The 25,161-nt window shown below is 40.7% G+C and overlaps 1 protein-coding gene and 1 long non-coding RNA gene across 5 annotated transcripts in view; one reads left to right on the top strand and one right to left on the bottom strand.

The window, feature by feature from the left end:
* LOC122565359 overlaps positions 1 to 3,742 on the bottom strand; it is a 24,374-nt gene extending 20,632 nt beyond the window's left edge. The window contains exon 1 of the long non-coding RNA XR_006316143.1: positions 3,543 to 3,742. This is a non-coding gene — a long non-coding RNA (uncharacterized LOC122565359). The remainder of the gene's footprint in view (positions 1 to 3,542) is intronic.
* cbarpb (CACN subunit beta associated regulatory protein b) overlaps positions 1 to 25,161 on the top strand; it is a 202,512-nt gene that overhangs the window by 27,657 nt on the left and 149,694 nt on the right. For 3 of the 4 annotated variants that reach the window (XM_043721246.1, XM_043721244.1, XM_043721245.1), the window contains 2 exons: positions 4,550 to 4,633; positions 23,899 to 24,044. In XM_043721246.1, coding sequence (XP_043577181.1) covers positions 4,550 to 4,633; positions 23,899 to 24,044 — 230 coding nt within the window. Of the gene's footprint in view, positions 1 to 3,892; positions 4,295 to 4,549; positions 4,634 to 23,898; positions 24,045 to 25,161 lie in introns of those variants that run through there. The other variant, XM_043721247.1, reaches the window with a different exon arrangement.

Here is a 25,161-nt window from a genome sequence, read left to right as displayed (position 1 = left end):
TGTCCAGCAGGCTAAGATAAAAGGTAGAGAGGAGGGACTTGGGGGAGAGGCGTTGGAAGTGCGATAGATCTCAGTCAAATTCCTTGAACTCAGCACCGCCTTCCTAACCTGCAATCTTCTTCCTGACCTCTCCGCCCCCATCCCACTCCGGCCTATCACCCTCACCTTGACCTCCTTCCACCTATTGCATTTCCAATGCCCCTCCCCCAAGTCCCTCCTCGCTACCTTTTATCTTCGCCTGCTGGGCACACTCTCCTCATTCCTGAAGAAGGGCTTATGCCCGAAACGTCGATTCTCCTGTTCCTTGGATGCTGCCTGACCTGCTGCGCTTTCCCAGCAACACATTTTCAGCTCTGATCTCAAGCATCTGCAGTCCTCACTTTCTCCTGTAAATGGAAGAGCCTTGGGAAATGTTGATGAGCAGAGAGATCTGGGAGTCCAGGTCCATTGTACTCTGAAGGGGCTGTACAGGTGGATAGAGTGGTCAAGAAGGCATATGATGTGCTTGCTGTCATTGGACAGGGTATTGAGTATAAGAGCTGGCAGGTCATTTTAAAGGTTTGGTTCGGCTGAATTTAGAATACTGTGTACAGTCTGGATGACACATTACCAAACGGATGTGGACGCTTTGGAGAGGGTGCAGAGAAGGTTTACGAGGATGTTACCTGGTATGGAAGGTGCTAGCTATTCAGAGAGGTTGAGTAGGTTAGGATTGTTTTCATTAGAAAAAAAGGAGGTTGAGGGGGACCTCATTGAGGTCTACAAAATCATGAAAGGTATAGACAGGGTGGATAGAGATAAGCTTTTTTCCAGGATGAAGGATTCAATAACGAGGTCATGTGTTCAAGGTGAGAGGTGAAAAGTCTAAGGGGGATACACGCAGGAAGTACTTTACATAGAGGGTGGTAGGTGCCTGGAATATATTGCCAGCAGAGGCAGTAGAGACAGGCATGGTAGATTCATTTAACATGCGTCTGGACAGACACATGAGTAGATGGGAGCAGAAGGATACAGATGCTTAGGAATTGGGTGATAGGTTTAGACAGTGGATTTGGATCGGCTCAGGCTTGGAAGGCCGAAGGCTGTAAATTTTCTTTGTTCTTTGTTCTGATTGTAAGCTCAAATCCACATTCCCAGCTACCTCTGATAACTATCACTCCCTTAATTATTTATTCACCTCTCTTTTAAAAATATTTAAAGACTCAGCTTCTATCATCTTTTAAGGAAGAAATTTCTATAGACTGAAAACGTTTGTCTCTTCTCTGTAGAACGATGTGCACAAAAACATTGAGGGATGGATAGATGAATTAAACAAGAGGATAACTTTCAACCTTCAAATTCTGTCTCTGCTACAAAGCATTTTTTTTTTCTTTTAATGTTTGCTTCGTTGTTTATGTAAGGCCTAAATATTTTTGGCCTCCACTAGTAACATGGGAGTTTCTAAACTAAAAGACTTCTCATTTGCCCAGTTTCAAATCCAATATTTTATATATTCAAGCAACAATGCCAATGGAAAATGGAAAGGAAAATACAGGTAAAACCAAGAACAGTAGATGCCTGAGGTCTGAAACAAACAAAAACAGATATTGCTGGAGAAACTCAACAGGTTTGAAGATGGGTGACTGGACTGGATATGTTGCAGATGCTGGAGATTAGAGTTGAGAGTGTGGTGCTAGAAAAGCACAGCAGTCAGGCAGCATCCGAGGAGCAGGAGAATTAATGTTTCGGGCAAAAGTCTTTCATCAGGGATTGATGAATACATTAACTGTCTTCTCTTCACAGATGCTGCCAGACCTAGTTTCTCCAGTACTACTTGCTTTTGTTTGAACTAATTGAGGTAACTATTTAACTAAAACCAGACTTGTTAAAAAAGCAAGTGGCTAATAGACTATTTCTCAATAGTCATCTTTCCAAGTGTTCATGATTCCTACAAAATGGAAAATGGGCAACATAATGGTGGCACGATGGCTCAGTGGTTAGCACTGCTACCTCAAAGCACCAGGGACCCAGGTTTGATTCCAGCCTCGGGTGAGTGTCTGTGTGGAGTTTGCACATTCTCCTTGTGTCTGTGTGGGTTTCCTCTGGGTGCTCCGGTTTCCTTCCACAATCCAAACATGTGCAGGTCAGGTGAATTGGCCATGCCAAGTTGCCCATGGTGTTAGGTGTGTTAGTCAGGGGTAAATGGGACTGGGTGAGTTACTCTTCAGAGGTTCGGTGTGGACTAGTTAGGCCGAAGAGCCTGTTTCCACACTGTAGGGGACCTAATCTAATCATAAAGAGGATGAATTTCAAACTCTTTGATTACTTTGTCTTTCAAATGATGAGATCTAATATTCAAAAAGTCTTCATGCTTCTATTGAAGGTAACTATGGAGAAAACCTAACAAAAACCTAAAATTATTAATGGAGTCTATATCTGCAAATATCCTCATTTATAATTTTTATTTGCAAAAACAAGAACGAAGGAGCTGGTGGGTAAGAGTGACACAATGGCTCAGTGGTCAGCACTGCCACCTCAGAGTGCCAGAGCTTCAGCCTCTGTTCTAACCAAGAAATGTGGATTTCTGTCTCTGGCAACTGTCTGCGTGGAGCTTGCACATTCTCCCTGTGTCTGTGTGAGTTTCCTCCGGGTGCTCTGCTTTCCTCCCACAGTCCAAAGGTGTGCAGGCTAGGATTGGCTGTGGTGTCCAGGGTTATGCAGGCTAGCAATGGGAAATGCAGTGTTATAGGGATAGGGTAGGTCTGGTTAGGATGCTTTCCAGAGGGTCAGTGTGGATCTGATGGGCCAAATGGCCTGCTACCACACTGTGGAGATTCTATGGATTCTATCTTACCTGAGGACATGAATGTAGTCCTGATAATTACTGTGTTATGGAATCGGAAATGTGATTGCTTAACCTGATATGTATATACAGGAAAATGCTTCAACTCTGTTGTCTGGGTGTGGGAGTAATCTTGTCTGCGTTCTGTCCTGTTGTGCGGAATACTCGATAGATGTTCCAGCCTAGGATAAGGTCACATGACACGATTGAGCCTATACAGGCAAGAAATGTGGATTTCTGTGGCAGTGTGTCACTTAAAGTGTGCAATCTGACAGTGTTTGTTTCACCAGTCACCACAATGGAAGTGATTCATTCCCGCACTAAATTGGCAAATACACTCGGTGCATGGAAAGGGTTCAGCTGGGGAAAACAGCATAATCCTCTTCCGTTTCCAATTTCCACGGCCAATATAGCCAAGACTCACAAATGAATGAAACGCATTCTCAAAAAACCCAACCCAATGCTAGTGCGCACAAATAGGCTTTTGTATATGCGTGGACCCTCGGGGGAAAAAAAAAGATTTGCAAATGTTAGAAATCTGAAATAAAACGGGCAAAAATGTCGAATATGGACATTTAAAAAAAAAGCTTGCTGTTTCAGAGCCGGCCTTCTGTGATGCTATGAGGTCTGTCACCAGCAAAACAAAAGACGAAAGACCTATACCTGAAATATTAAAATCTATTTTCTCTCTTGCACTCCAGTATTTAGCATCGAAACTCACCTGCGAGCATAATATTCATGGCGACCGTTCTTTCCCCAATCTTTTGCTTTAGCATCATTGTAAGGACGGAAGTGCAATTTATAATTCTTTTATATCTACGAATCGAGGAGGAAATATCAGGCTAGACTGAACGGGGGCTCCATCTGCTGTTGTGCACAGAAGAGAGGATAAATGGCGCTTTCAGTTGTAACCCACCCGGGCAACTGCCCAGCTGAACAATGCAGCCCTGAGAGATTGGCAGCAGCCGCGAGGAAATTGCTGTCTGGTAACCTGGCACATGTGGCAGCGGTCCGAGCATTCCCCTTCAGCCCAGCTCAGAGAGAGAGAGAGAGAGAGAGATCTGCGTGGGGGTGGGTGGGAGGAGGCCAAGGGTCGAGACCCCTGAAGGTGGACAAGCTCATGCCCAGTTGAAAGCAAAAAAAAAGCAGTAACTTTGAAGCCAATGGCGCTTACCAGAGTGTAAGGCCAGCCCCAGCGTCGCCCGGGCAGAAAGAAGCTGAACAAGGGGAGGAGGTGCCTGCGTGGAAGCTGATCTGGGGAGGGCTGGGGAGAGAGGGAGATTCCTGTTCCATGGGCGATCCCTCCGCTTGGTCCTTGTGCAGTCGCTTTCCTCTCTCTCAGATCCCTCTTTTCTTTGCAGCCTTGGGTTAGGGGAAGACTGGACCCGCCAACCTCTCCCCGCCAGCTATTCCTTTGCCATTTAGTATGAATAAATCCGGAAAGAGGCGCTGTCATATTCTGTTACACAACAAGTGAGTACATTGTGAAATGATGCGTTTCTCCCAGTTTCTGCTTCGTTCAATGCCCCTTGCCAACTGAGGGAACTTTTCTGTTCTGCATTAATACCTTCGGTTGCTTCCTGTCGAGTTGAGCTCACCTCCTTATTGGAGATTTAACGCTGATTATTAGGGATAGCAAAAGAAACATTATTGCCAGGCGCCTAGCTGCAATAAAACCCTCCATATATCCGACCGTAAGATGCTATTTTTTCTTTTGTTGTATTGTAGGAGGATAAAATAACCCTGTCTCCGACGAACTGGACCATGAGCAATGATTTGCCTGCATGGAAATACATAACTGAGAACGCAACGGTGAGTGATTTAACCACAGAGACGCTATACTAGCATATTGAAGCTAAAACAAAGCTGCAAGTGTCAGTCTCTAACTGAGAGATGACACAGGGGCGGCCTGTTGTCATTGTACCTGAAGAACCGTGTTCTTGCTCTCAGCTTAATGATCTGGTCTCCACAATAGGAGGATGCTGAAATAATTGCCTGTTTTATCCCACTGAAATATACAATCACTGATAGGTATTACTGTGTATATAACACAAACTGATTAATTCCAGTAATTATTAGCGGGTTATTTTTAAACACTTCACCCTCCCCCTCGGATTTACAGGTGGAAATGTGTTAATATATAGTCCCAGAAATATGCAGCCTTCACGTTATTAGTGTTAGATGTAGGCCTTTAATGAAAGCTGCGAGCTTCTAGGTATCTCAGAGTGGAGTAGGAAAGGGGATTGAAATGCTACGGTAAAATTACCATCTCTGACATTTTCGTTATTGATCGCGTTGTAACCGGGTTAAACAATCTTTAGACTGACCCTTTTTAAAAAATCTGTGCGAATGTGTCCCTCTCGCCTTTCCTTTTCACCTGCTTTCGTCTGATGATCGAAATACAGTTTGTAATGTATCTCATTGCCTGTTTTTTCGCGACTGTGTAAAACATGTTTGCCATGTCGCTTTTTTTTTCTTTTGGAAAAATGTTCACCCCCATTTGATTTAATAATTGTGCAACGTTCATATTTGGGGTATTTTAATTGCCACCTGAGTCCCATGGACAAGTGCAAATCAGACAGCTGCTCAATTTTTCGCTGTCCCGTTGCCTAGGTGAATGTATATTCCTTTGGGAGTGAGCACGTGTGATAAGATGCTAAATCTCAGCTACAATTCCTGGCAGCAACACTCACCCCTCAACTCGGGACGACTAGATCATTAGAAACAACCATTGAAGCATCCTTAAGGTGTTACTAGCAAGTGGACTTCTCGCCTTGGGTTCGGTTGTCCCGGATGCATTATTGTTCATGAAATAACATTGCAGAATAATTTGGATGGAATACAGTGATTATCCTGAAATTAGTAACTGGAAACGTTATCAGTATATGATGGCGGAGGAATAGCTTAGTGGTGTTATTGCTAAACTATTTATCTGGAGACCAAGACAATGTTCTGGGACGTGGGTTCGAATCCATGTAGTTCATTTATATATAAAAAAATCTGGAATTAGTCTTGATGATATTGATTGTCGGGAAAAAGGCATCTGGTTTATTAATGCTCTCTGGAGAAACCAACCATTCTTATCTGGTCTGGCCTATATACCCAACTCTTTACTGCCCCCATCTGGACAATTAGGGACGGACAGTAAATGACCTAGCCAATGGCGTCCATAGTCATAGTTATAGTCAAGGAGTATACAGTACGCTTCAGTCCGACGTACCCATGCTAACCAGGTTTTCCCCAACTAAACTGGTCCCATTTGCCTGCATTTAGCACATGTCCCTCGAAACCTTTTCCATTCATGTAGCTGTTCAATACCTTTTAAATGCTATAACTGTACTTGCATCTACTACTTCCTCTGGCTGTTTATTCCACATAAGAAGCACCCTCTGTGTGAAAAAGTTGCCCCTCAGGTCCCTTTGAAATCTTCCTAATAATTATGCCTTCCTGTGAATTCATTATTAAAAATGGGATTGGTCTAATAGAGTCACATGTGACAACGGGATAAATTTGTTTCTATGTGCATAGCCTCCATTGGCAAGATAAACATGAATTAATATATAATGGGCCAGATTTTGATGTCAGTCAGGCTCATGACACTTTAAATATTGCAAATTCCAGCAGCAGTATGGTTACATGTTACTATCCAAAATGTTCCCGTCTCACTCTGTGCGATTCCGCCATTACTTGTGTGAAAATGGCATCTCACTGAAAGGCTAAAAGAAAAGAGGGATCTGAGAGAAGATCCTCTCTGCCAGTGAAAGAGAACAACTAAAATGGGCAGCCCATTCCTTCAGGTATTAATTGTATTTGGAGATTTTCAAAATGAGTGTGCATGCACCTGTTTACTTATGCACTTTATGAGGACAGAATTTAGCATTATGATAATTCCAACTTCTTGATATTTCCTGGCACATGAAGAACGAAGGTGCCAGAAAACAGCTGTATACCAGAGTGATGCTAGGAAGGTAGTAGAAAATAGCAAGCGAAAGCATATGTGAAGCAACTGATGACTATGCAACATGAGAGTGTAGTCCAACCTTCATTATAAAGATCGCAATTATTATGATCTTAAACTTTGTTTCTCTTCTTTCACGTTATACTTTGTGTTATGTCATGAGTACTTTGTCTTTGCAGAAGGGCTGGACTTTATCATAGAGAAAGATTTAGCTCCAGGGGAAGAATAGTTGAAGATTATTAGGCGAGATCAAGGAGATAAAGGTGAAAGGCTGTTTTCGAAATATTGACTCTCTTTATAGAAGCTGCTGAATTTCTGAGCCTTTTCCGGTATTCCCTTTATTTCAAGTAAACATTGTACCTAGTTATTAGAGTGTTTGATAGTTAAAAACAGACAACAGTATACTATTAAAATAAATATTTAATTTGTGATGTTAAAGAGACATTAATTGATAATTATTGGTTTAGGGCAAACAATTCACCATTATTTGAAACACTAGTAGTATATTGCTATATCAGATATGATCTGTCCATTTTAAGCTTATATGAGAGATTATAAGAGATCTACAACAAACCTTGTGCCCAGCCAGTATTCTTCCTTTTAATCATTATCCTGTGACCTCTGATGAGATTTGAATGTTATGTTTTGGGTCTTACCTGTCCATCTTGTTGCAGACATTTTGCCAGCTTTAGTTTAGATCACTCTTTTGGGTAAATTTTCACATTATTCTATCCTCAAGCGCCTTTATTGACTGTAATGTTAGGTAAGAATTTACAATGTTGTTCAGGATAATGAACAGAAAACCTTTTCTTTTTTTGTTTTCCAACTGAATCTATTTGAAAGGTAGCAGAGCATAATTTCAGGCTGCAGCTGTTAAATGAATTTATTGATTAGTAGATGAATAATCAAATAACCAATGATATGTACCTATTTACACAAGATCTTGACAGGATTTTCCCCTGGTTTATGCTAGTTTTCTTCAGCACAGAACATCCAAACATAGCCTAATTATTACAAAAGATTGTAGAATTTCAGACACCAGTTTAATCCAGCAAAGATCTAGTTTCTGCAAACTCTTGGCTAATTTTAAAGAAAACATTGGGCGGGAAGTCCTTCCTCACCAGATAATGGCCCTGCCCCGAAATTGAATTAATCACCATGATGAACTGCTATTAAGCAGACCTTTGTGAGCCTAGGAGGAGGCTCATAAAGTCACTTCAGGTTTAATTGTTAGCTATAAGGACACACAGGCACATTTTGGAAAATATTAAAATATGTTTAATTTACCAACATGTTGACCACTCAATGCTAATGAAACTGATGAATGTTTCTGATCAGTTTTATTGAAGTAATTTGCAGTTATTTAAAATTAACATTATTCACGGGGGAGGCTAGACACTTGTTAAAAGTGCTTATTTGTTCTGTTGTATTAATAAGACTGAACCTGCTTGTCATTCTTAAATGCACCAATGAATATCTTGTCATGCAAGAAAATGGACAATTATCTTCCAAAATTCTGTGCAAGTGGATTAGCTCATGAAAGAGTTTGTTTTTGGTGATAAATATCTCAGTTTCACCAGAATCTTGTGCAAAATTTATACTTTACAAACTAACATGATTTTAAGCATAATTTGTGTCCAGATTGTCAATTGTGCCCAAAGCACAATTATGTCCTTCCAATGACTATGATATTCATCGTCTCTATATTAATCAACTACATTGTAGGTAACACAGCTATTACTTTCCATATCAACTAATCAAAGTTGGGAGGCAATAGTCTGAGGTATCTTTGCAAAAGTTCAATGGCAGAGTCCTCTTGAGGCACGAGGGTCCCACTTGCTCGTTGTAGATTCAGTGGGAGAGTTGTGCTGTCTATACCAAGGCTCACTAAGCCATAAGTCGTTTAGACAGTGGAGAAGCCATCGGTAGGCCTTCCCCTATACCTGGTCCCCAGGACAAGACGTCCCTCCCAGCTACCAACCAATAAGAAGCTAGGAGGTCTTGCACTCATCAGCACCTGTGAGGAGACTGTGACTACTGCCAAAGAGAACCCTATGGCATGCCCCAGATCTCAGTGGATCTAGAACAAAGATAACTGATGTGGGTGGCTTACTGACAGGAGTTGACAGAGAGAGAGAGAGAGAGAGAGAGAGCAGGATAGTCAGAAGCAAGGATGGAGGGAGACTGCAATCAGCAGGCACCCCCTACTTGATGGACAGTCCCTCAAGCAGAGATTACCTTTGATTGAGGACCTTACCCACCATTGCCTGAGGTGACAAACTGCCTTTAAGACGGAAGCTATAAGGAACACTGAATGGTGGTAGACCCACCCGTTGCTGCATTATTCCCAATGGCAGTTGTCAAAGGGCCTTAAGTTGCCCTTAATTGGCCACTTATGGGCTTCAGCTGATGATAGGGCAGGAAGATTAACCATGGGCCTTAGAACCCAGAATCCAGGGTTGGGAGCTGAATATTCAAGTCTATAAATCCTATCGAAAAGATAGGCAGGTGAGCAGAGGGGGTAGGGTTGCCTCGTTACCAAGAAATAAAGTTAAATCAATAGTAAGAAACAAAGTAGGGTCAGATGGTGTAGAATCTGTGTGGATAGAATTGAGGATCTGCAAAGGTCAAAAAGCCATAGATGGAGTTATGTACAGGCCTCCAATCGTACTCAGGAGCTGGGGCGCAAGATACACCACGAGATAGAAAAGATGTGTAGAAACGGCAAAGTTACAGTGATCATGGGGGATTTCAATACGCAAGTGGACTGGGAAAATCAGGTTTGTATTGGATTGCAAGAAAGGGAATTTGAAGAATGTCTATGAGATGGCTTTTTGGAGCTGCGAGGGGACAAGCAATACTAGATTTAGTGTTGTGCAATGAGGCAGAGTTGATAAGTGAACTTAAGGTAAAGGAACCCTAAGGCGGCAGTGATCATAATATGATTGATCTGCAATTTGAGAGGGTGAAAATAGAATCATAGGTAACGGTATTACAGCTAAATAAAAGCAAGTGCAGGGGCATGAGGGAGGAGCTGGGTAGAATTGACTGGGAGAGGAGCCTAGCAGGAAAGACAGAAGAACAACAATGGCAGGAGTTTCTGGGAATAATTCAGCAGACAGCAGAAATACATCCCAAGGGAAAAGAAACATGGTACAGGGAGGATGAGGCAACCATGGCTGATGAGGCAAGTCAGGGATAACATAAAAGCTGTGACAATGTTGCTCCTTTAACAAGGTTATGTTGTCCTTGGCCTTTTTTCTCAGCAAGGTCATAAAAGCAGCAATTCCGATAAGTCTATGTTTGAAGGGTTTCAGGCCCAGTTTGATTATAGCTAACAGATACTGCCTCAGGCAAAAAGCTTTCAAGTTAAATAAAAATACTCGTGCAATGAAAGGGGAATGGCCAGTTCTTCCAGCTCAGCTTTTCTCTGGTTTGGTTTGGTTTTTAGCAATCTGGCTGTTCACTAAAAGCAGGCAGTCAGTCAGTTTGAGGCGGCTGGTCCAAGAAACAGCTCCAAGGAAGAAGCTGTTCCATGCTGAATCCCTCTGCCATCTCTCTCTCTCCTGTAAGACCCTGTATTTGATTTTTTCCTTTTTTGCCAAAGAATGTATATGGGGATTGTCGCAAGAATTTGAAACAGCATCATTAAGTTGCGATAACCTGTTGGGTTTTTGATTAGGTTAAGTTATTCTGTATTCTGTTCTCTTTAGTTTGTGTTCCATTCAGTAATCTTGTAGTTAAATTCTGTCTTGTTTGAAACTAAGTGGTTGGGCCAGCTGCATCCCTCCTGGAATATCCACTATATACTTGTTTAAAACAACTTGCCAAGTTACGGTCTGGGCTACTTTCTTGAAATGTTTTGAAGGGGTCTGGCCTGGTCCATTACAAAGCAAAGCAGAAAGCCTATAATGTGGCGAAGGACAGTGGGAAACCAGAGGATTGGGAAACTTACAAAGACCAACAGAGGGCAGCAAAAAAAATAAGGAGGGAGAAGATCAAACATGAGGGTAAGCTAGCAAGTAATACAAAGGAAGACTGCGAGAGTTTCTTTAGGTATATCAAGGGGAAAAGAGAGGCAAAAGTGGACATTGGGCCGTTGGAAAATGACACTTGCATAATAGTAGTGGGGAACAAGGAAATGGCTGAGGAACTGAATAATTACTTGGCGTCAGTCTTCATGGTGGAAGACACAAGTAATATCCCAAAAGGTCAAGAGAGTGAGGGGGCAGATCTGAGTAAGGTGGCCATCACCAAGAAGGTGCTAGTGAAACTAAATGGCCTGGAAACGGATAAATAACCTGGACCAGATAGACTACACCCCAGAGTTCCCAGGGAGATAGTTGAAGAGAGAGTGGAAGTGTTAATAGTGATCTTTCAGGGAACGCTAGAATCAGGTAGAGTCCCAGAGAACTGGAAAATTGCTAACGTGACACCCCTGTTTAAAAGGGAGTAAGGCAAAAGATGGAAAATTACAGACCGATTTGCCTAAACTTGGTCGTGGTAAGATCCTGGAATCCATTGTGAAAGATGAGATTTCTGAATACTTGGAAGTGTATTGTAAAATAGGTCAAAGTCAGCATGATGTCATCAAGGGGAAGCCATTGCCTGACAAATTTGCTACAATTCTTTGAGGAAGTAATAAAGAGGATTGATGAGGGCGGAGCAGTGGATGTGATCTATATGGGCTTCAGTAAGGCATTCTACAGGTTCACCATGGGAGGCTGATTAGCAAGGTTAGATCTCATGGAATACAGGGAGAACTAGCCATTTGGATACAGAACTGGCTCAAAGGTAGAAGACAGAGGGTGGTGGTGGAATGTTCTTTCTCAGACTGGAGGCCTGTAACCAGTGGTGTTCCACAAGGGTCAGTGCTGGGTCCACTACTTTTCATCATTTAAATAAATGATTTGGATGTGAACACAGGAGGTATAGTTAATAAGTTTGCAGATGACACCAAAATTGGAAGTGTAGTGGACAGTGAAGAAGGTTACCTCAGATTACAATGGGATCTTGATCAGATGGGCGAATGGGCTGAGAAGTGGCAGATGGAGTTTAATTTAGATAAATGTTAGGTGCAGCATTTTGGGAAAGCAAATCTTAAAGGACTTATACACTTAATGGTACGATCCTGGGGAGTGTTCCTGAACAAAGAGACCTTGGAGTGCAGGTTCATAGCTCCTTGAAAGTGGAGTCGCAGGTAAATAGGATAATGAAGAAGGCATTTGCTATGCTTTGATTTTTGGTCAGAGCATTGAGTATAGGTGTTGCGTCTATACAGGACGTTGGTTTGACCACTTTGGAATATTGCATGCAATTCTGGTCTCCTTCCTATCGGAAGGATGTTGTGAAACTTGAAAAGGTTCAGAAAAGTGTTACAAGGATGTTGACTCTAGATTAGAGTGGTGCTGGAAAAGCACAGCAGGTCAGGCAGCATCCGAGGAGCAGGTTGCCAGGCTTGGGGATTTGAGCTATAGGGAGAGGCTGAATAGGCTGGGCTGTTTTTCCTGGAGTGTCGAAAGCTGAGGGGCGGCCTCATAGAGGTTTATAAAATTATGAGGGACATGGATAAGATAAATAGACAAAGTCTTTTCCCTGGGATGGGGGAGTCCAGAACTAGAGGGCATAGGTTTAGAATAGGAGTGGAAAGATATAAAAGGGACCTAAGGGGCAACGTTTTCACGCAGAGGGTGGTGCGTGCATGGAATGAGCTACTAGAGGAAGTGGTGGAGGCTGGTACAATTGCAATATTTAAAAGGCATCTGGATGGGTATATGAATAGGAAGGGTTCAGACAGATATGGACCAGATGCTGGCAAATGGGACTAGATTAGGTTGAGATATCTGGTCGGCATGCACTAGTTAGACTGAAGGCTATGTTTACGTGCTGTACATCTCTATGACTCTCAGTAATGAGCAGGTTAGACCAAGGAGGGCCAATGGATGTTATCTACCTGGATTTCAAGAAGGCCTTTGACAACTTGCGCGCAGGAAGCTAGTGAGTAGGATAAATGCCTATGGTGTTAGCACGACGCTAGCATGGATAGAAGCTTGGCTGTCTGGCAGAAAGCAGTGTGTGGATAAACGGATCTTTCTCAGGATGGCAGTTGGTGCCAAGTGGTGTTCCACAAGGCTTAGTATTGGGACCCCAACTTTTCACTTTATGTTAACGATCTAGATGAAGGAACTGAGAGCATTCTGGCTAATTTTGCAGACAATACAAAGATAGGAAGAGAGACAGGTAGCCATGTGGAGACAGGAGGTTGCAGAAGAATTTGGACAGGTTAGGAGAGTCGGCAAAAAAGTGGCAGATGAAGTATAACGTGGGAAAGTGTGAGGTCATGCACTTTGATAGGAAGAATAAAGGCATGGACTATTTTCTAAATGGGGAGAAAATTCAGAAGTCTGAAATGCAAAGATACTTGGGAGTTCTAGTCCAGGATTCTCTCAAGGTAAATTTTCAGGTTGCGTCAGGTTAGGAAGACAAATACAATGTTGGCATTTATTTTGCGAGGACTTGAATATAAAAATTTCTGAGGCTGTATAAATTAGAGTATTGTGCGCGGTTTTGGGTCCCATATCTTAGGAAGGATGTCCTGGAGCGTGTACAGAGGAGATTCACAAGATTGGTCGCAGGAATGAAAAGCTTAACATATGAGGAATATTTGTGGAATCTGAGTCCATACTTGATGGAGTTTAGAAGGATGAGGAAGGATCTGTTTGAAACCTACAGAATACTGAATGGCCTGGACAGAGAGGATGTTGGGAAGACTTTTCCATTGGTTGGAGAGACCAGGACCCGAGGGCACAGCCTTAGAGTAAGGGGAAGACTGTTTAGAAGGGAGATAAGAAGAAACTTCTTCAGCCAGAGAGTGGTAAATCTATGGAATTCATTGCCACAGAAGGCTGTGGAGACCAGGTCATTGAGTGTATTTAAGACTAAGATAGATAGGTTCTTGAGTGTCAAGAGGATCAAGGGTTATGGGGATAAAAGGAGGAAAATGGGGTTGAGAAACATATCAGCCATGATTGAATAGCAGAGCAGACCCAATTGGCTAAATGGATAAAAACAAGGACTGCAGATGCTGGAAACCAGAGTCTAGATTAGTGTGGTGCTGGAAAAGCACAGCAGGTCAGGCAGCATCCGAGGAGCAGGAAAATCGACATTTCGGGCAAAAGCCCTTCATCAGGAATAGAGGCATTCCTGATGAAGGGCTTTTGCCCGAAACGTCGATTTTCCTGTTCCTCGGATGCTGCCTGACCTGCTGTGCTTTTCCAGCACCACACTAATCTCGATTGGCTAAATGGCCTAATTTCTGCTCCTGTGTCTTATGGTCTCCAGTGGAGGCAGGGAGGCGGTGGTTTTAGATACACCACCACACCACATAATTAAATGCTCTTCCTATCTTGTCATCTTATCACAGCCGGACACAGAAGATTCCACCAGATGACTTTGAATAATCTTAAATAATTGATTAATGTGATGAACCAGTATAACCACCAGCTGAATTCAAAGCTGATGTCAATGATACCCATACTGAACACAACTCATGTGTTTTTGTGTTTTCCTTGACTCCTGAGCCCATGCGGAGACCAAGCTGATTATATCTTTGCCAGGTTGGTACTTCCATAAGCTGGAACATGATTTGGAACTATTTGTGTTTCCAAAGTTCCTTAATTTTGTGATTGAATTAAAAGAACTGTCACCAAGCTAAATTTAGATTTTTTTTTGCCATAGTCAGAATGTTTCATTCTTTTTTATTTTATTCCTCTCATTTTTGTGAAAATGTTTTCACTATTTGATCAAGATCAGGAATTGAGTTTGAACCTGTGTTCTGTTACTTTTGCATATGTATGAAGGTATTATTGAATAATATTGTGCATTCATTTAAAGAATACAATGAATGAAACTCTAAGTTAATAAAATTAAAATTAGAGGTGGAATAGATTATCTACAATTCAGCAAACACACTCAATTTTCACCTAATTTAATAAAAGTTAGACAGACTATGACTGCTGCCAATGATGAACCTATGGGATGTCCCAAATCCTAGTGGATCTAGAACAAAGGTAAATGATGTGGGTGGCTCGCAGATTGGAGTTCACAGAGAGAAAGGGGGCAGGATAGTCAGAAACAAAAACAGATGAACTGACCATGAGACTACCCTTTATAGCTTGTCACAAATTCCAATAAATTAGCACTCGTGTAAATAAGTATGCGATGACTAGTGGGCAAAATTAATGATTTTAATCATCAATTGCAAATCTGAATAAACCAATTCCGATTTACAGAACATATGCTACCACCATTCATTTCCAATTTATCTTAAATCTCTTGGAATGACTCAGTCTACCACTCGCTTCATTATTTGACTAACATGGGAAAGTCTGCACCAAATCAATTTTGGAATGAAACAATAAATGTGAATGCTCAGCTAACTTTATAATGAAGATCTTACATCTAATGAATTAAATAAGGTTTCGGTTCATCAGCTCTTCTGTATACCTGAAACTGGTGTCTGATGGTCTGTTTCCCAAAAAGTAAACTTGGCATGTTGTAGATTGGTCTCGCACCAACTTTCTCAAAGACACCTTAATGATGTCCAGCACATACATGCTTTGTTTCATGCATGGAACTGTGTTCTTCTGGCACCTAATATTTAACAGGCAGTAATGTCTGTTTTATCCTCACATTGAATAAATTCCATGTAAAACTTACAAGTTCCCAGTAAGTTCAGTGGATCACTTTGAAACTGGTGCAAATGTGAAGCAATGCACACCGACTGATTAGAAAGCTGTTTAATTGCTTTGTTTTAATGCATTTAGAAACCAGGTTGGGATCTGACTGCCAAATTATGCTACTATGCTTTACATTGATGGACACCTAATTACTTCATATTGACATGAAGGTGTTTGCATTTATGTATCCTAGCTCACCATATTTGTGTGAATTTATAACATTAACCATAATGGTTATCTTTCAAGATAAGAGACTCCTTTGTTCTTTTAAAGCAAACTGATCCAGTAGAATATTAATAAATAAAGCATTATCAAATTTATGTGGAAGCTCCTTTTGAGTTCCCACTTCTATTTTGCATCTCTGTTACCATATATTCTATTCTCCCTCATGTGCTTACCTAACTTCACTTTAAATATACCAATGTTATTCACCTCAACGTCTCCCTGTAGTAGCAAGTCCCACTCCCTCAATAAAGAGCTTCCTCCTGTATTCCCAATTGAATTCATTCGTCAATATCTTATCATCATGGTGCTCATTAATGCAAACACATTTTGCATGTCAAGATAATAAGGCATATTTCATTTTTAAAAAATCTATTTGTGGGCAGCACGGTGGCTCAGTGGTTTGCACTGCTGCCTCACAGCGCCAGGGCCCCGTGTTTGATTCCCATCTTAGGCGACTCTCTGTGTGGAGTTCATACATTCTCCCCCTGTCTGCGTGGGTTTCCTTCAGGTGCTCCGGTTTCCTCCCACAGTCCAAAGATGTGCAGGTTAGGTGAATTGGTCATGCTAAATTGTCGTTAGTGTTAGATGCACTAGTCAGGGTTAAATCTAGGGTAGGGGAGTGGGTCTGGCTGGGTTACTCTTTGGAGGGTCGGTGTGGACTTGTTGGGCCAAATGGCCTGTTTCCATACTGTAGGGAATCTAATCTAATCTATTTCTTTGTAGATTATGTAGAATGGTAAAATAAATATTTTTAAAAATTAAGTTGAAAAATCACACAACACCCAATGTACCAAGCCTCAGGGCACCCTTGCCTGCAGCGTATGAGATAGACAGCGTTGGCTGAGTCACATGAGTACCTTCCATGTATATGATGGGAGGTGTCTCCACAGGTAATGGTGGTATCCGTGTCCACACTCTGACACGTCTTGCAGCGTCTACCATGACAGGGTTGTAAGGAGTTGTTCTGAAATTAAAATCAGTCTAAACATTGTGGCACAGATAGTATCACACAGGGGAGCTCACACCTTCAATACATTAACTGGGCTGACAGACACCAGCTGTTAAAGTTCGCTTCAAAATGTAACTTTTAAAAAATAGTTTTGCGATTTACATATAAAAAACTGAAACCAACATGGTCATTCTAACAGACGAGAGACTTAACAAACAATCCAGGTCTTTTTTTCAGTTACATCACCCTGTAAACGTTTGCTATAAATTCTGTGTCTTACAATCTTATACTCCACAACCACCTGATGAAGGAGCAGCGCTCCTAAAATTAGTGCTTCCAATTAAACTGGTTGGACTATAACCTGGTGTTGTGTGAATTTTAACTTTGTACATACCAGTCCAACACCAGCATCTCCAAATCACAAAATTTGGGTAATAAGTACTCTTTTTCCTAAAGATCTGCCAACTAACAATCGCACTTAATTTTTAAATAAACAAAAAGATACCGGGAAAACGTTTGGTTTTGGCATAAATCAGCTGGGTAGTTGTCCAGGTGGGTGATCCATTTGAGTAACAGATTTAACGTGTGACTCATGCCCTTCTGTGGCGTTAATTCAGTGAGTTGCCAGTGCAAAATGTGCACCTTTTAAAGGCAGCGCCAACTTGGAGGCTAACCAGTCAGTGATATTGCAGGGACAGCAGTAGCCTAATGGAAAGGCTGAGTCGAAGAACATGAAGTCAGAGGAAACACTAACTTGCAGCAGCTGGCACAGTAGTTGCCACATCAACAGTACCAAGGAGTTTAAATGTGGGAGTCTTCGGGTAAATTTATTTCTTACTGATAGCTGTTAATAATTATATCCAAGGTTAATAACTGAAGTCTAGGAGGTGAGTGCAAATTGCATGTGAGATTAGAACCAGAGTTCTCGAGGAACTGAAATAAAGTAACAAAAACAAACGGAGGTCTACAGATGCATAGAAATAATTTCCCTTTGACTTTAATTTTAATGAGTTAAACATGAAAGTACTAACCCTGAATGAATGTCTGTGTAACAGTTTAGAGGATTGCTTCCCTTGAGGTCTTTTAAAATGTTTTATTGCTTGTGGTTTTGCCCATCGACCAATATCACTGCCTGCAATATTACTTATGTTAGACAGTATCTGGTTTAAAGGTTAAAAGTTGCTTGTTTTAAGGATCTCAAGCCTCAGCTTTGTTCAACTTTTCGCATATGTTATTAGAATATCTTTTGTGAGCAATTTGGTTCTCCACTAATAAAGTATGTTTCATGAATTGCCAAAAACAGATGACTGATCTTGCCACTGTAATAATTTTTATTACATGGCTGAAGAAAGAGACGCTTTATACAAAGTCTAAGACTATATGAAGGGATTCTATGTATTTTTGAGTGATGTTCTGAGGGCAGCAAAAAGAATACTGTCTGTTCATTGATTAAAGGTCATTAAGTTTGAATTATGTGAAAGGCAATATAATCATTTAGAACTTTAGAAGTTTTTGCACAGAAGGAGGCCATTCGACTTTCTGTAACTGTGCCGGATCTTCGCTAGAATAATGCAAAACTAATCACATTGGTCTGCTCTTTCCTGTGGCCTGCTATACCCCTTTGCTTCAAATACTTTTCCACTTTACTCTTGAAACATACAATGGCTTCTCTCAACTATTCCCTGAGGCAAAGTACGCTTTGCTCCTGCAATTCTCTTTGTAAAAGACATTTCCACCAACTGTTGCCCTTACTCATTTCATAAGGATTTTAATTGAAGGCTCCTTGTAACTGGCTTTCAGATCAGACAAAATAATCTTTCACTGTTCGTCCTACCAAAGTTCTTCAGGATCTTAATACCTTTATTTAATCTTCTTTTAGCCTTCTCTGCTTTAATGAAAATAGACCTAATAAATAACATATTTCTTCACAACAATAGTTTCCTGTTTCCAATTATCCAATAGTGCAATCTTTCTAAATCTGCATTCTGTCCTTATAGCTTTTAATGCTCTTTCTATAATGGAGCACACAAAGCTGTGACTTTAAAATAAGAATTCTGCGATGTGGTCATCATTGACAAGAAAATGGTTCAATTTATTTGCCCTGTACGGCTCCTTTTGAAATATTGTCCTGGGCTACTTTGGCTTTCAGGTGCTCCATTTTTGTTTTAGTGGCGATGTTTAGCTCTTAGGGGCTACACTTGCAATCTCAGTAATTCTTTCATCAGATAATCCAGTCACGTTGTAGCATTATCTTCTGTATGTCTGTTGTGTTTTTGTTTGGAGTTCTTTCTTTACATATACAGCGTGATTACAAAAGATTGTGCCACAGAAGGACAAACCAGTAAAACTGGCAAATTGAAACCTACTGGTGTGATTTGTCTTGTGTAACCTAAAATGAGGCTCTGGAACAACTTATACTTTCATTTCTAAGTATTGCTGTCCATTTAAACTTTGGACACATTGAGGCCTAATAGATGCTGGACATCATCAGTCACCTTTTTTCTGTCTATTTTACTTCTTGCCTATTATTCCTGCTCTGTTGCTTGCTGCAGCCAATTTCTTAGCCAAGTCAATAATTTGCTTTCAAATCCATGAGCTTCAATTTTAGCTAGCAATCTGTGATGAAAGACTTTATCAGATGCCTTCTGGAAGAAACAATAATGTCCAGAAACATTTATCCGGCCACAACTTTAAGCATTTCAAAAAATTCACAGACTGGTCTGATTTCTCTCTTATTGGTCACTCCCCATGATTGCATTTTCCTGGACACTTCAGTCACTTTTGGGTAAATTTACCCATGTTCCTGTGTATTTTGAGCCCTGAGCAATAACCATCCATGGTTGCTCTATGCAGGTGGTGGTCGGCGTTCACTTGAACATTTAATAAAACTGAATGGCTGGCTAGGTATTGAAGAGTCTACCACAGGAATATAGGATTGAAATCTTGTAACCCTGGACTGGGTAACCATAGCCTCAATAAGATAGAGACTGAGACTTTTATATCATTAGGTCACTTGCCATCTTTGAAAGTTGCCACTCAGATGGATAGAGCTTGTAAGAAGGCCTATGGTGTATTAGCGTTCATTAGCAGAGGGATTGAATTCAAGAGTCGTGAAGTCATGTTACAGCTGTACAGGACTTTGGTTAGGCCACATTTGGAGTACTGTGTGCAGTTCTGGTCGCCTCACTTTAGGAAAGATGTGGAAGCTTTGGAGAGGGTGCAGAGAAGATTTACCAGGATGTTGCCTGAAATGGAGAATAGGTCGTACGAGGATAGGTTGAGAGTGATAGGCCTTTTCTCATTGGAACGCGGTGCTTAAGCTAGGACAAATGTTTGGCACAACATCGTGGGCTGAAGGGCCTATTCTGTGCTGTATTGTTCTATGTTCTATGTTGCCATGAAACAGTAATAAAATCATGAGCTCATCCATTAAAGATATTTCACATAGCTGCTGCGAGACATAACACAATATACTCCTCAAGGTATAGTTTATCACAGGTTAACCTTCTAGCCTTCAGTTCAGTTTTAATCTCTCAAACTTTAATTTATGCCAGGAATGTAGCTAACTGCACTGGGTAAAGATTTCCTTAACAAACTAGTGGGCTTTTATGACAACCAGAAGTTTAGTGCGCATTTCATACTGATAATAGTCCGCAAATGATCAAATATAATATGTTTTGAATATCTGTGCAGCATTGAGAATTCCAATTTTAAAAATAAATTCCAATTTAAAATAATGCACATCCAGAGACTAAGTTTAATTTTTGTTTATAGTGAGTGACTAACTTTTATACAGTACTAAAAACAATGCTTTTAGTACTGGAACTACTGAGCTCTTACAAAGCTGTTCCCCAATGTTCAGCTTTCTTTTATGTCTGTTACCTGTAAGAACTTTAATCTCTACAAATTGGAAAAATCAAGATAGTAATCTTCAGGAGCAAAGTTCCTACAGATCATTTGTGCAGCTGTTGGAAAAACATGCCAAACCGCCTCCAACAGGCCAAATTGTGGAATGCAGAATGTAAATGGCAGGCCATCCTCAAAATTTAAGGATCTCTGCTTTACCTCTTCATGCAGTACTCAAACAGTATCTTAAAAGCAACCTAAAGACAGTTGTGGAGGTAGTCAACATGGCACATGCTTGAAGATCTGTGTCTCCCTGAAGTTTGGTTAATACTATAATATGGATAATCACTAGTTATTATGTTAATGTTTTCCCTAATATATTGACAATTAGATTACCTACAGTGTGGAAACAGGCCCTTCAGCCCAACAAGTCCACACCAACCCCCCAAAGAACAACTCACCCAGACCCATTCCCCACTGACTAATGCACCTAACACTACAGGCAATTTAGCACAACCAATTCACCTGACCTGCGGGAGGAAACAGGAGCACCTGGAGGAAACCCACACAGACACTGGGAGAATGTGCAAACTCCATACAGACAGTTGCCTGAGGCAGGAATTGAACCTGAGTCCCTGGCATTGTGAGGTAGCAGTGCTAACCACTGAGCCACTATGCCACCCAGATGTAATATTGAGTTGGTTAGAAACATGAACTTATAAGTATTTTCTGAGTTAAGGTGTGTATATAAGCATTAGAATAAAATCAAGGAGTGTTTGTGGGTTTGCCTATGGATTGACAGGATTGTAGAATTCAGCAAGGATTCTGATTTTTAAAATATTAAGCAATTTTACTAGATTTTGTTGTTAACTCAAATAGAATGTGCATTGTAATTTGGAAAATATTTGAAGAGGTCACTCCACAAGATTTTTTTCTATCCAACATTACTGGCTTTGATCAATTGTTGGACAGATAAAAGGCCCTTATGTGGGTTTATTCCGATACACATCTGTCCTGAAGAATCCAGTTACACAGATCTCTAGGGACGGTGTCTTTGATTGCTTATCCGGGTTTAGATTTATTGGGTAAAGTATGTGGCTTGCATAAAGCTTCTGACAATGATGGTCATTGCAGGACACCAACTTCTTTATTGATTCAAGCTTTAAAGATTTCTTTGGTGTTGGTTTCTCTTTCATATTCCTTTGCAAATGCAATGGAAACTAATAAGTAAAGTGATCATAGAAGCAGACCTTAAATGGCAATTTAACAAAAATTAAATTTCAAACGCAACTTATAAAATTAAATTTAAAATTTGGTTGAAGGGTTTGGAGGTGGGGGGGGGGGTGGGGGAGCAGATGACTAACCACAGCCCCTGCCTGCTGATTGTGGTATGTCTGATTTATACCAGAGGACACCCACTGCATGTACCCTGTCTAGGGCCATCTGCGCTGGGTGTAAGAGCCAAGTATCCCAGGCCATCTGTTTTATTTCCAAACAAGTCAATTATCATTTCCCACTGATGCTGTGCTAATGGGGAATATGTTTGGGGTTCTTCTGATTGGTGGCTTTGGTGTTCTGATCAATTATTGTTTACGCAACTTAGCCTAACCTGTCCAAATGTCTGTTCTTAAGCCAGAACAAGCATGTATTTCACAAGTATGGGCACTGCTACTGACACCCTGCATAATAATTGCTTCTCAATTTCAGAGTCTGTTTATCAACAGCAATTTTTGTTTGCCATCTGGAAACTAAGAGATTCTGCATTTTCTTGAGCACAACTGTTCACTCTTTCACACTGTGCCCCATCTTGACACATTTTTCCATTCCATATAACACAGTGGCTAGCACCAGGGACCTAGGTTCAATTCCAGCCTTGGGTGATTGACTGTGTGGAGTTTGCAAGTTGCCCTCATGCTCCAGTCTCCGCCAACAATCCAAAATGTGCAGGGTAGATGGATTGGACATGCTATACTGCCCATATTGTCCAGGGATGTGCGGGTTAGGTGGATTAGTCAAAGGAAATGTAGAGTTAAAGGGATAGTGTAGGGGAGGTGATTTTGGGTGGGGTGGTCTTTGGAAGGCCAATGTGGACTCGATGGACCAAATGGCCCTACTTCTACACTGTAGGCCTTCTGTGATTCCTGATGCTGAATCCCTTGTACTTCAGCCAGAAAAGAAAAAGCATCACTTTTCATTTGTAAAATATATGCACTTTTGGTCGATCTCAAGTTCAAGTTTCTCTATTATTTCTCTGTATTGTCAGTATAACTTATAAATGACTTTTCCATCTTTTAGGTTATAATCTCTCAAACTTTAATATGATAGTTCAGCTGCTCAGTTATTTAGTTTAAAATGCAGTTTACAGAACTCAGTAAAGCTATTTCTTCCTTTTGTAGTATTAATGTATTAACTTTTCCTAATGCACTGTTGCATCCTCCTGCTTTATGGTAAGTTTCTGCGGTCACACAATCCATTTAAAGGTTTCTTCACTTGCTATTCATTAGTTTCTCATGTAATCACATTTAAAACAGTGATAATTCCTAGACATCACAAGAAACTCTCGCAACAGCTCACTTTGTAAAGTGGGAGAAAGTAGGTGTTGGTTCAGCAGGAGTAACTTAGTTAGTCTGGGCTATTCTTTTTATCACGAGGGCTCTGGTGTTTCTCCAAGGGTTTTTATTGGAGTCATTAATTACTTATTTTAACAGAATCTCAGACAAATGTTGTACAGTATATCCACCAGTGTGCCACAGTGTAACATTATGAACAAGAGTGTTAACTAAATGTCACACCACTACTTATGTGCTAATTCTGAAAGTATGTTAAACTGAACAAGCTGTAATTGTGAAATTCCATTTTTCTTTGCCCACCAGCTCTTAGTAATACATATTCCAGTGGTAGCAGGCTAGCCAAGAATAGTACTTGTATTTTAAGATTAAATTGACTATGGACTGATAAACACACCTGTACTCCATCATTTTATGACTGTAACCACTATATACTACAAACCCTTCAAGTTGTGTGGTAATTCAATTTCCTTTTAAATACTAAATTTCCACTTTGATATGTAATGTATTTTGTTTAATTGAAATGATTTGATAATTCCTTTCTTTTGTTTGCTCAGAATACAACTTTGAATTGTTAGAAATACACTGTGTATTTGACTTGAGAGGAATTGGATGTTTGAATTCCTTAAAGTTAATTCCTTCTTTAACCTGTGGTAATGACGTCACTTAAAGGAGTATTTCTGACCAAACCTTTTTCTAATGTTATCTGCCCGCACAGTTAAAAATAATCAATTATGCTGCTATAAGCAAAGGTTTAGTTCTTTAATTGATTTTAATATGTTGTTTTGCTACAGGCTATTCCCAAAGATCCAAGTGTCCAGGATGGTTATGTCCTACTGCTTGTCCTCGTGTCTGTGTTCATTGGTGGGACTTTAGTCCTACTCTCTGGTATTTTGATTATCTGCAGAAGATGCTGTGAAACTGACCGAAGATATTCAAGGTAAGCCATGTGTTATGTTTTCTGGTAAACTTCATTTCATCTACTGGAAGTGTCCAGCTACCTATCTGGTCAATAATGTTTTTGGAACATACAATAGATAAAACTGTGTTCTAGGTTTTCTTGTACTGAATTTCAGAATACTCAGTGTTTACATGCATCATATATTGGTTTACTCTGTGTGCAAGCAAAATGGTTGCTAATATAACAAAACTATATCCAGATTACAAGCAATAATCCCTGTCTGTAATTGTATTGTATTGTACATCCAAGTTGATATAATTGTTCTGACTAGAAACCGTATTGTGTTGTGACAGTAGCTTCTGATCCAGCCTCAACAATTGGAATGAAAGTCTCCTTTCACCGACAGCTGTTATACACTTTAATCCAAATGAGTCTTGACAGTATCAATCTGGTTCCTAGTGAAAGCCAGTCTATTGAATCAATATGTCTATAACTCAACATTAATTGTGCAATCTCATTAGCAGAAGCCATAACGATAGACATTGTGGAAGACAGAAATTGTCACTGTGATGGGGCAGTCTTTACTTTGCACTCACTTCAAGGACTGTTTGTGTAAAGCTCTACAGACATGTTGGCCATGTACTTGGAAAGGAATCATTGTATAGTGCCTTACTATATTTATAGTACACCCCACGGTGGCATAGTGGCACAGGGGTGGCACGGTGGCACAGTGGTTAGCACTGCTGCCTCACACCACCAGAGACCTGGGTTCAATTCCCGCCTCAGGCAACTCTGTGTGTAGTTTGTGTATTCTCCTTGTGTCTGCGTGGGTTTCCTCTGTGCTCCGGTTTCCTCAAACAGTCCAAAGATGTGCAGGTTAGGTGAATTCGCCATACTAATTTGCCCGTAGTGTTAGGTGTAGGGGAATGGGTTTGGGTGGGTTACTCTTTGGAGGGTCGGTGTGGACTTGTTGGGCCGAAGGGCCTGTTTCCACACTCTAATTCTCTGGAATATTTATGTGTTGTCATCAGTGTGAAAGTGAAGGTTAATGCAATGATCAAATAACACCCAGCAAGATCTCACAAACATTCATTCACTTTTAGATTCCAAAAAGCAAATATTCATCATGTTTAATTCTAGTTTAAATGTGAGTGTC

This window comes from Chiloscyllium plagiosum, chromosome 31, assembly GCF_004010195.1.
Source record: "Chiloscyllium plagiosum isolate BGI_BamShark_2017 chromosome 31, ASM401019v2, whole genome shotgun sequence".
Classification (NCBI taxonomy): Eukaryota; Metazoa; Chordata; class Chondrichthyes; order Orectolobiformes; family Hemiscylliidae; genus Chiloscyllium; species Chiloscyllium plagiosum.
The sequence above is the reverse complement of the archived record's forward strand: the minus strand, read 5'-3'. Positions and strand labels throughout refer to the sequence as shown.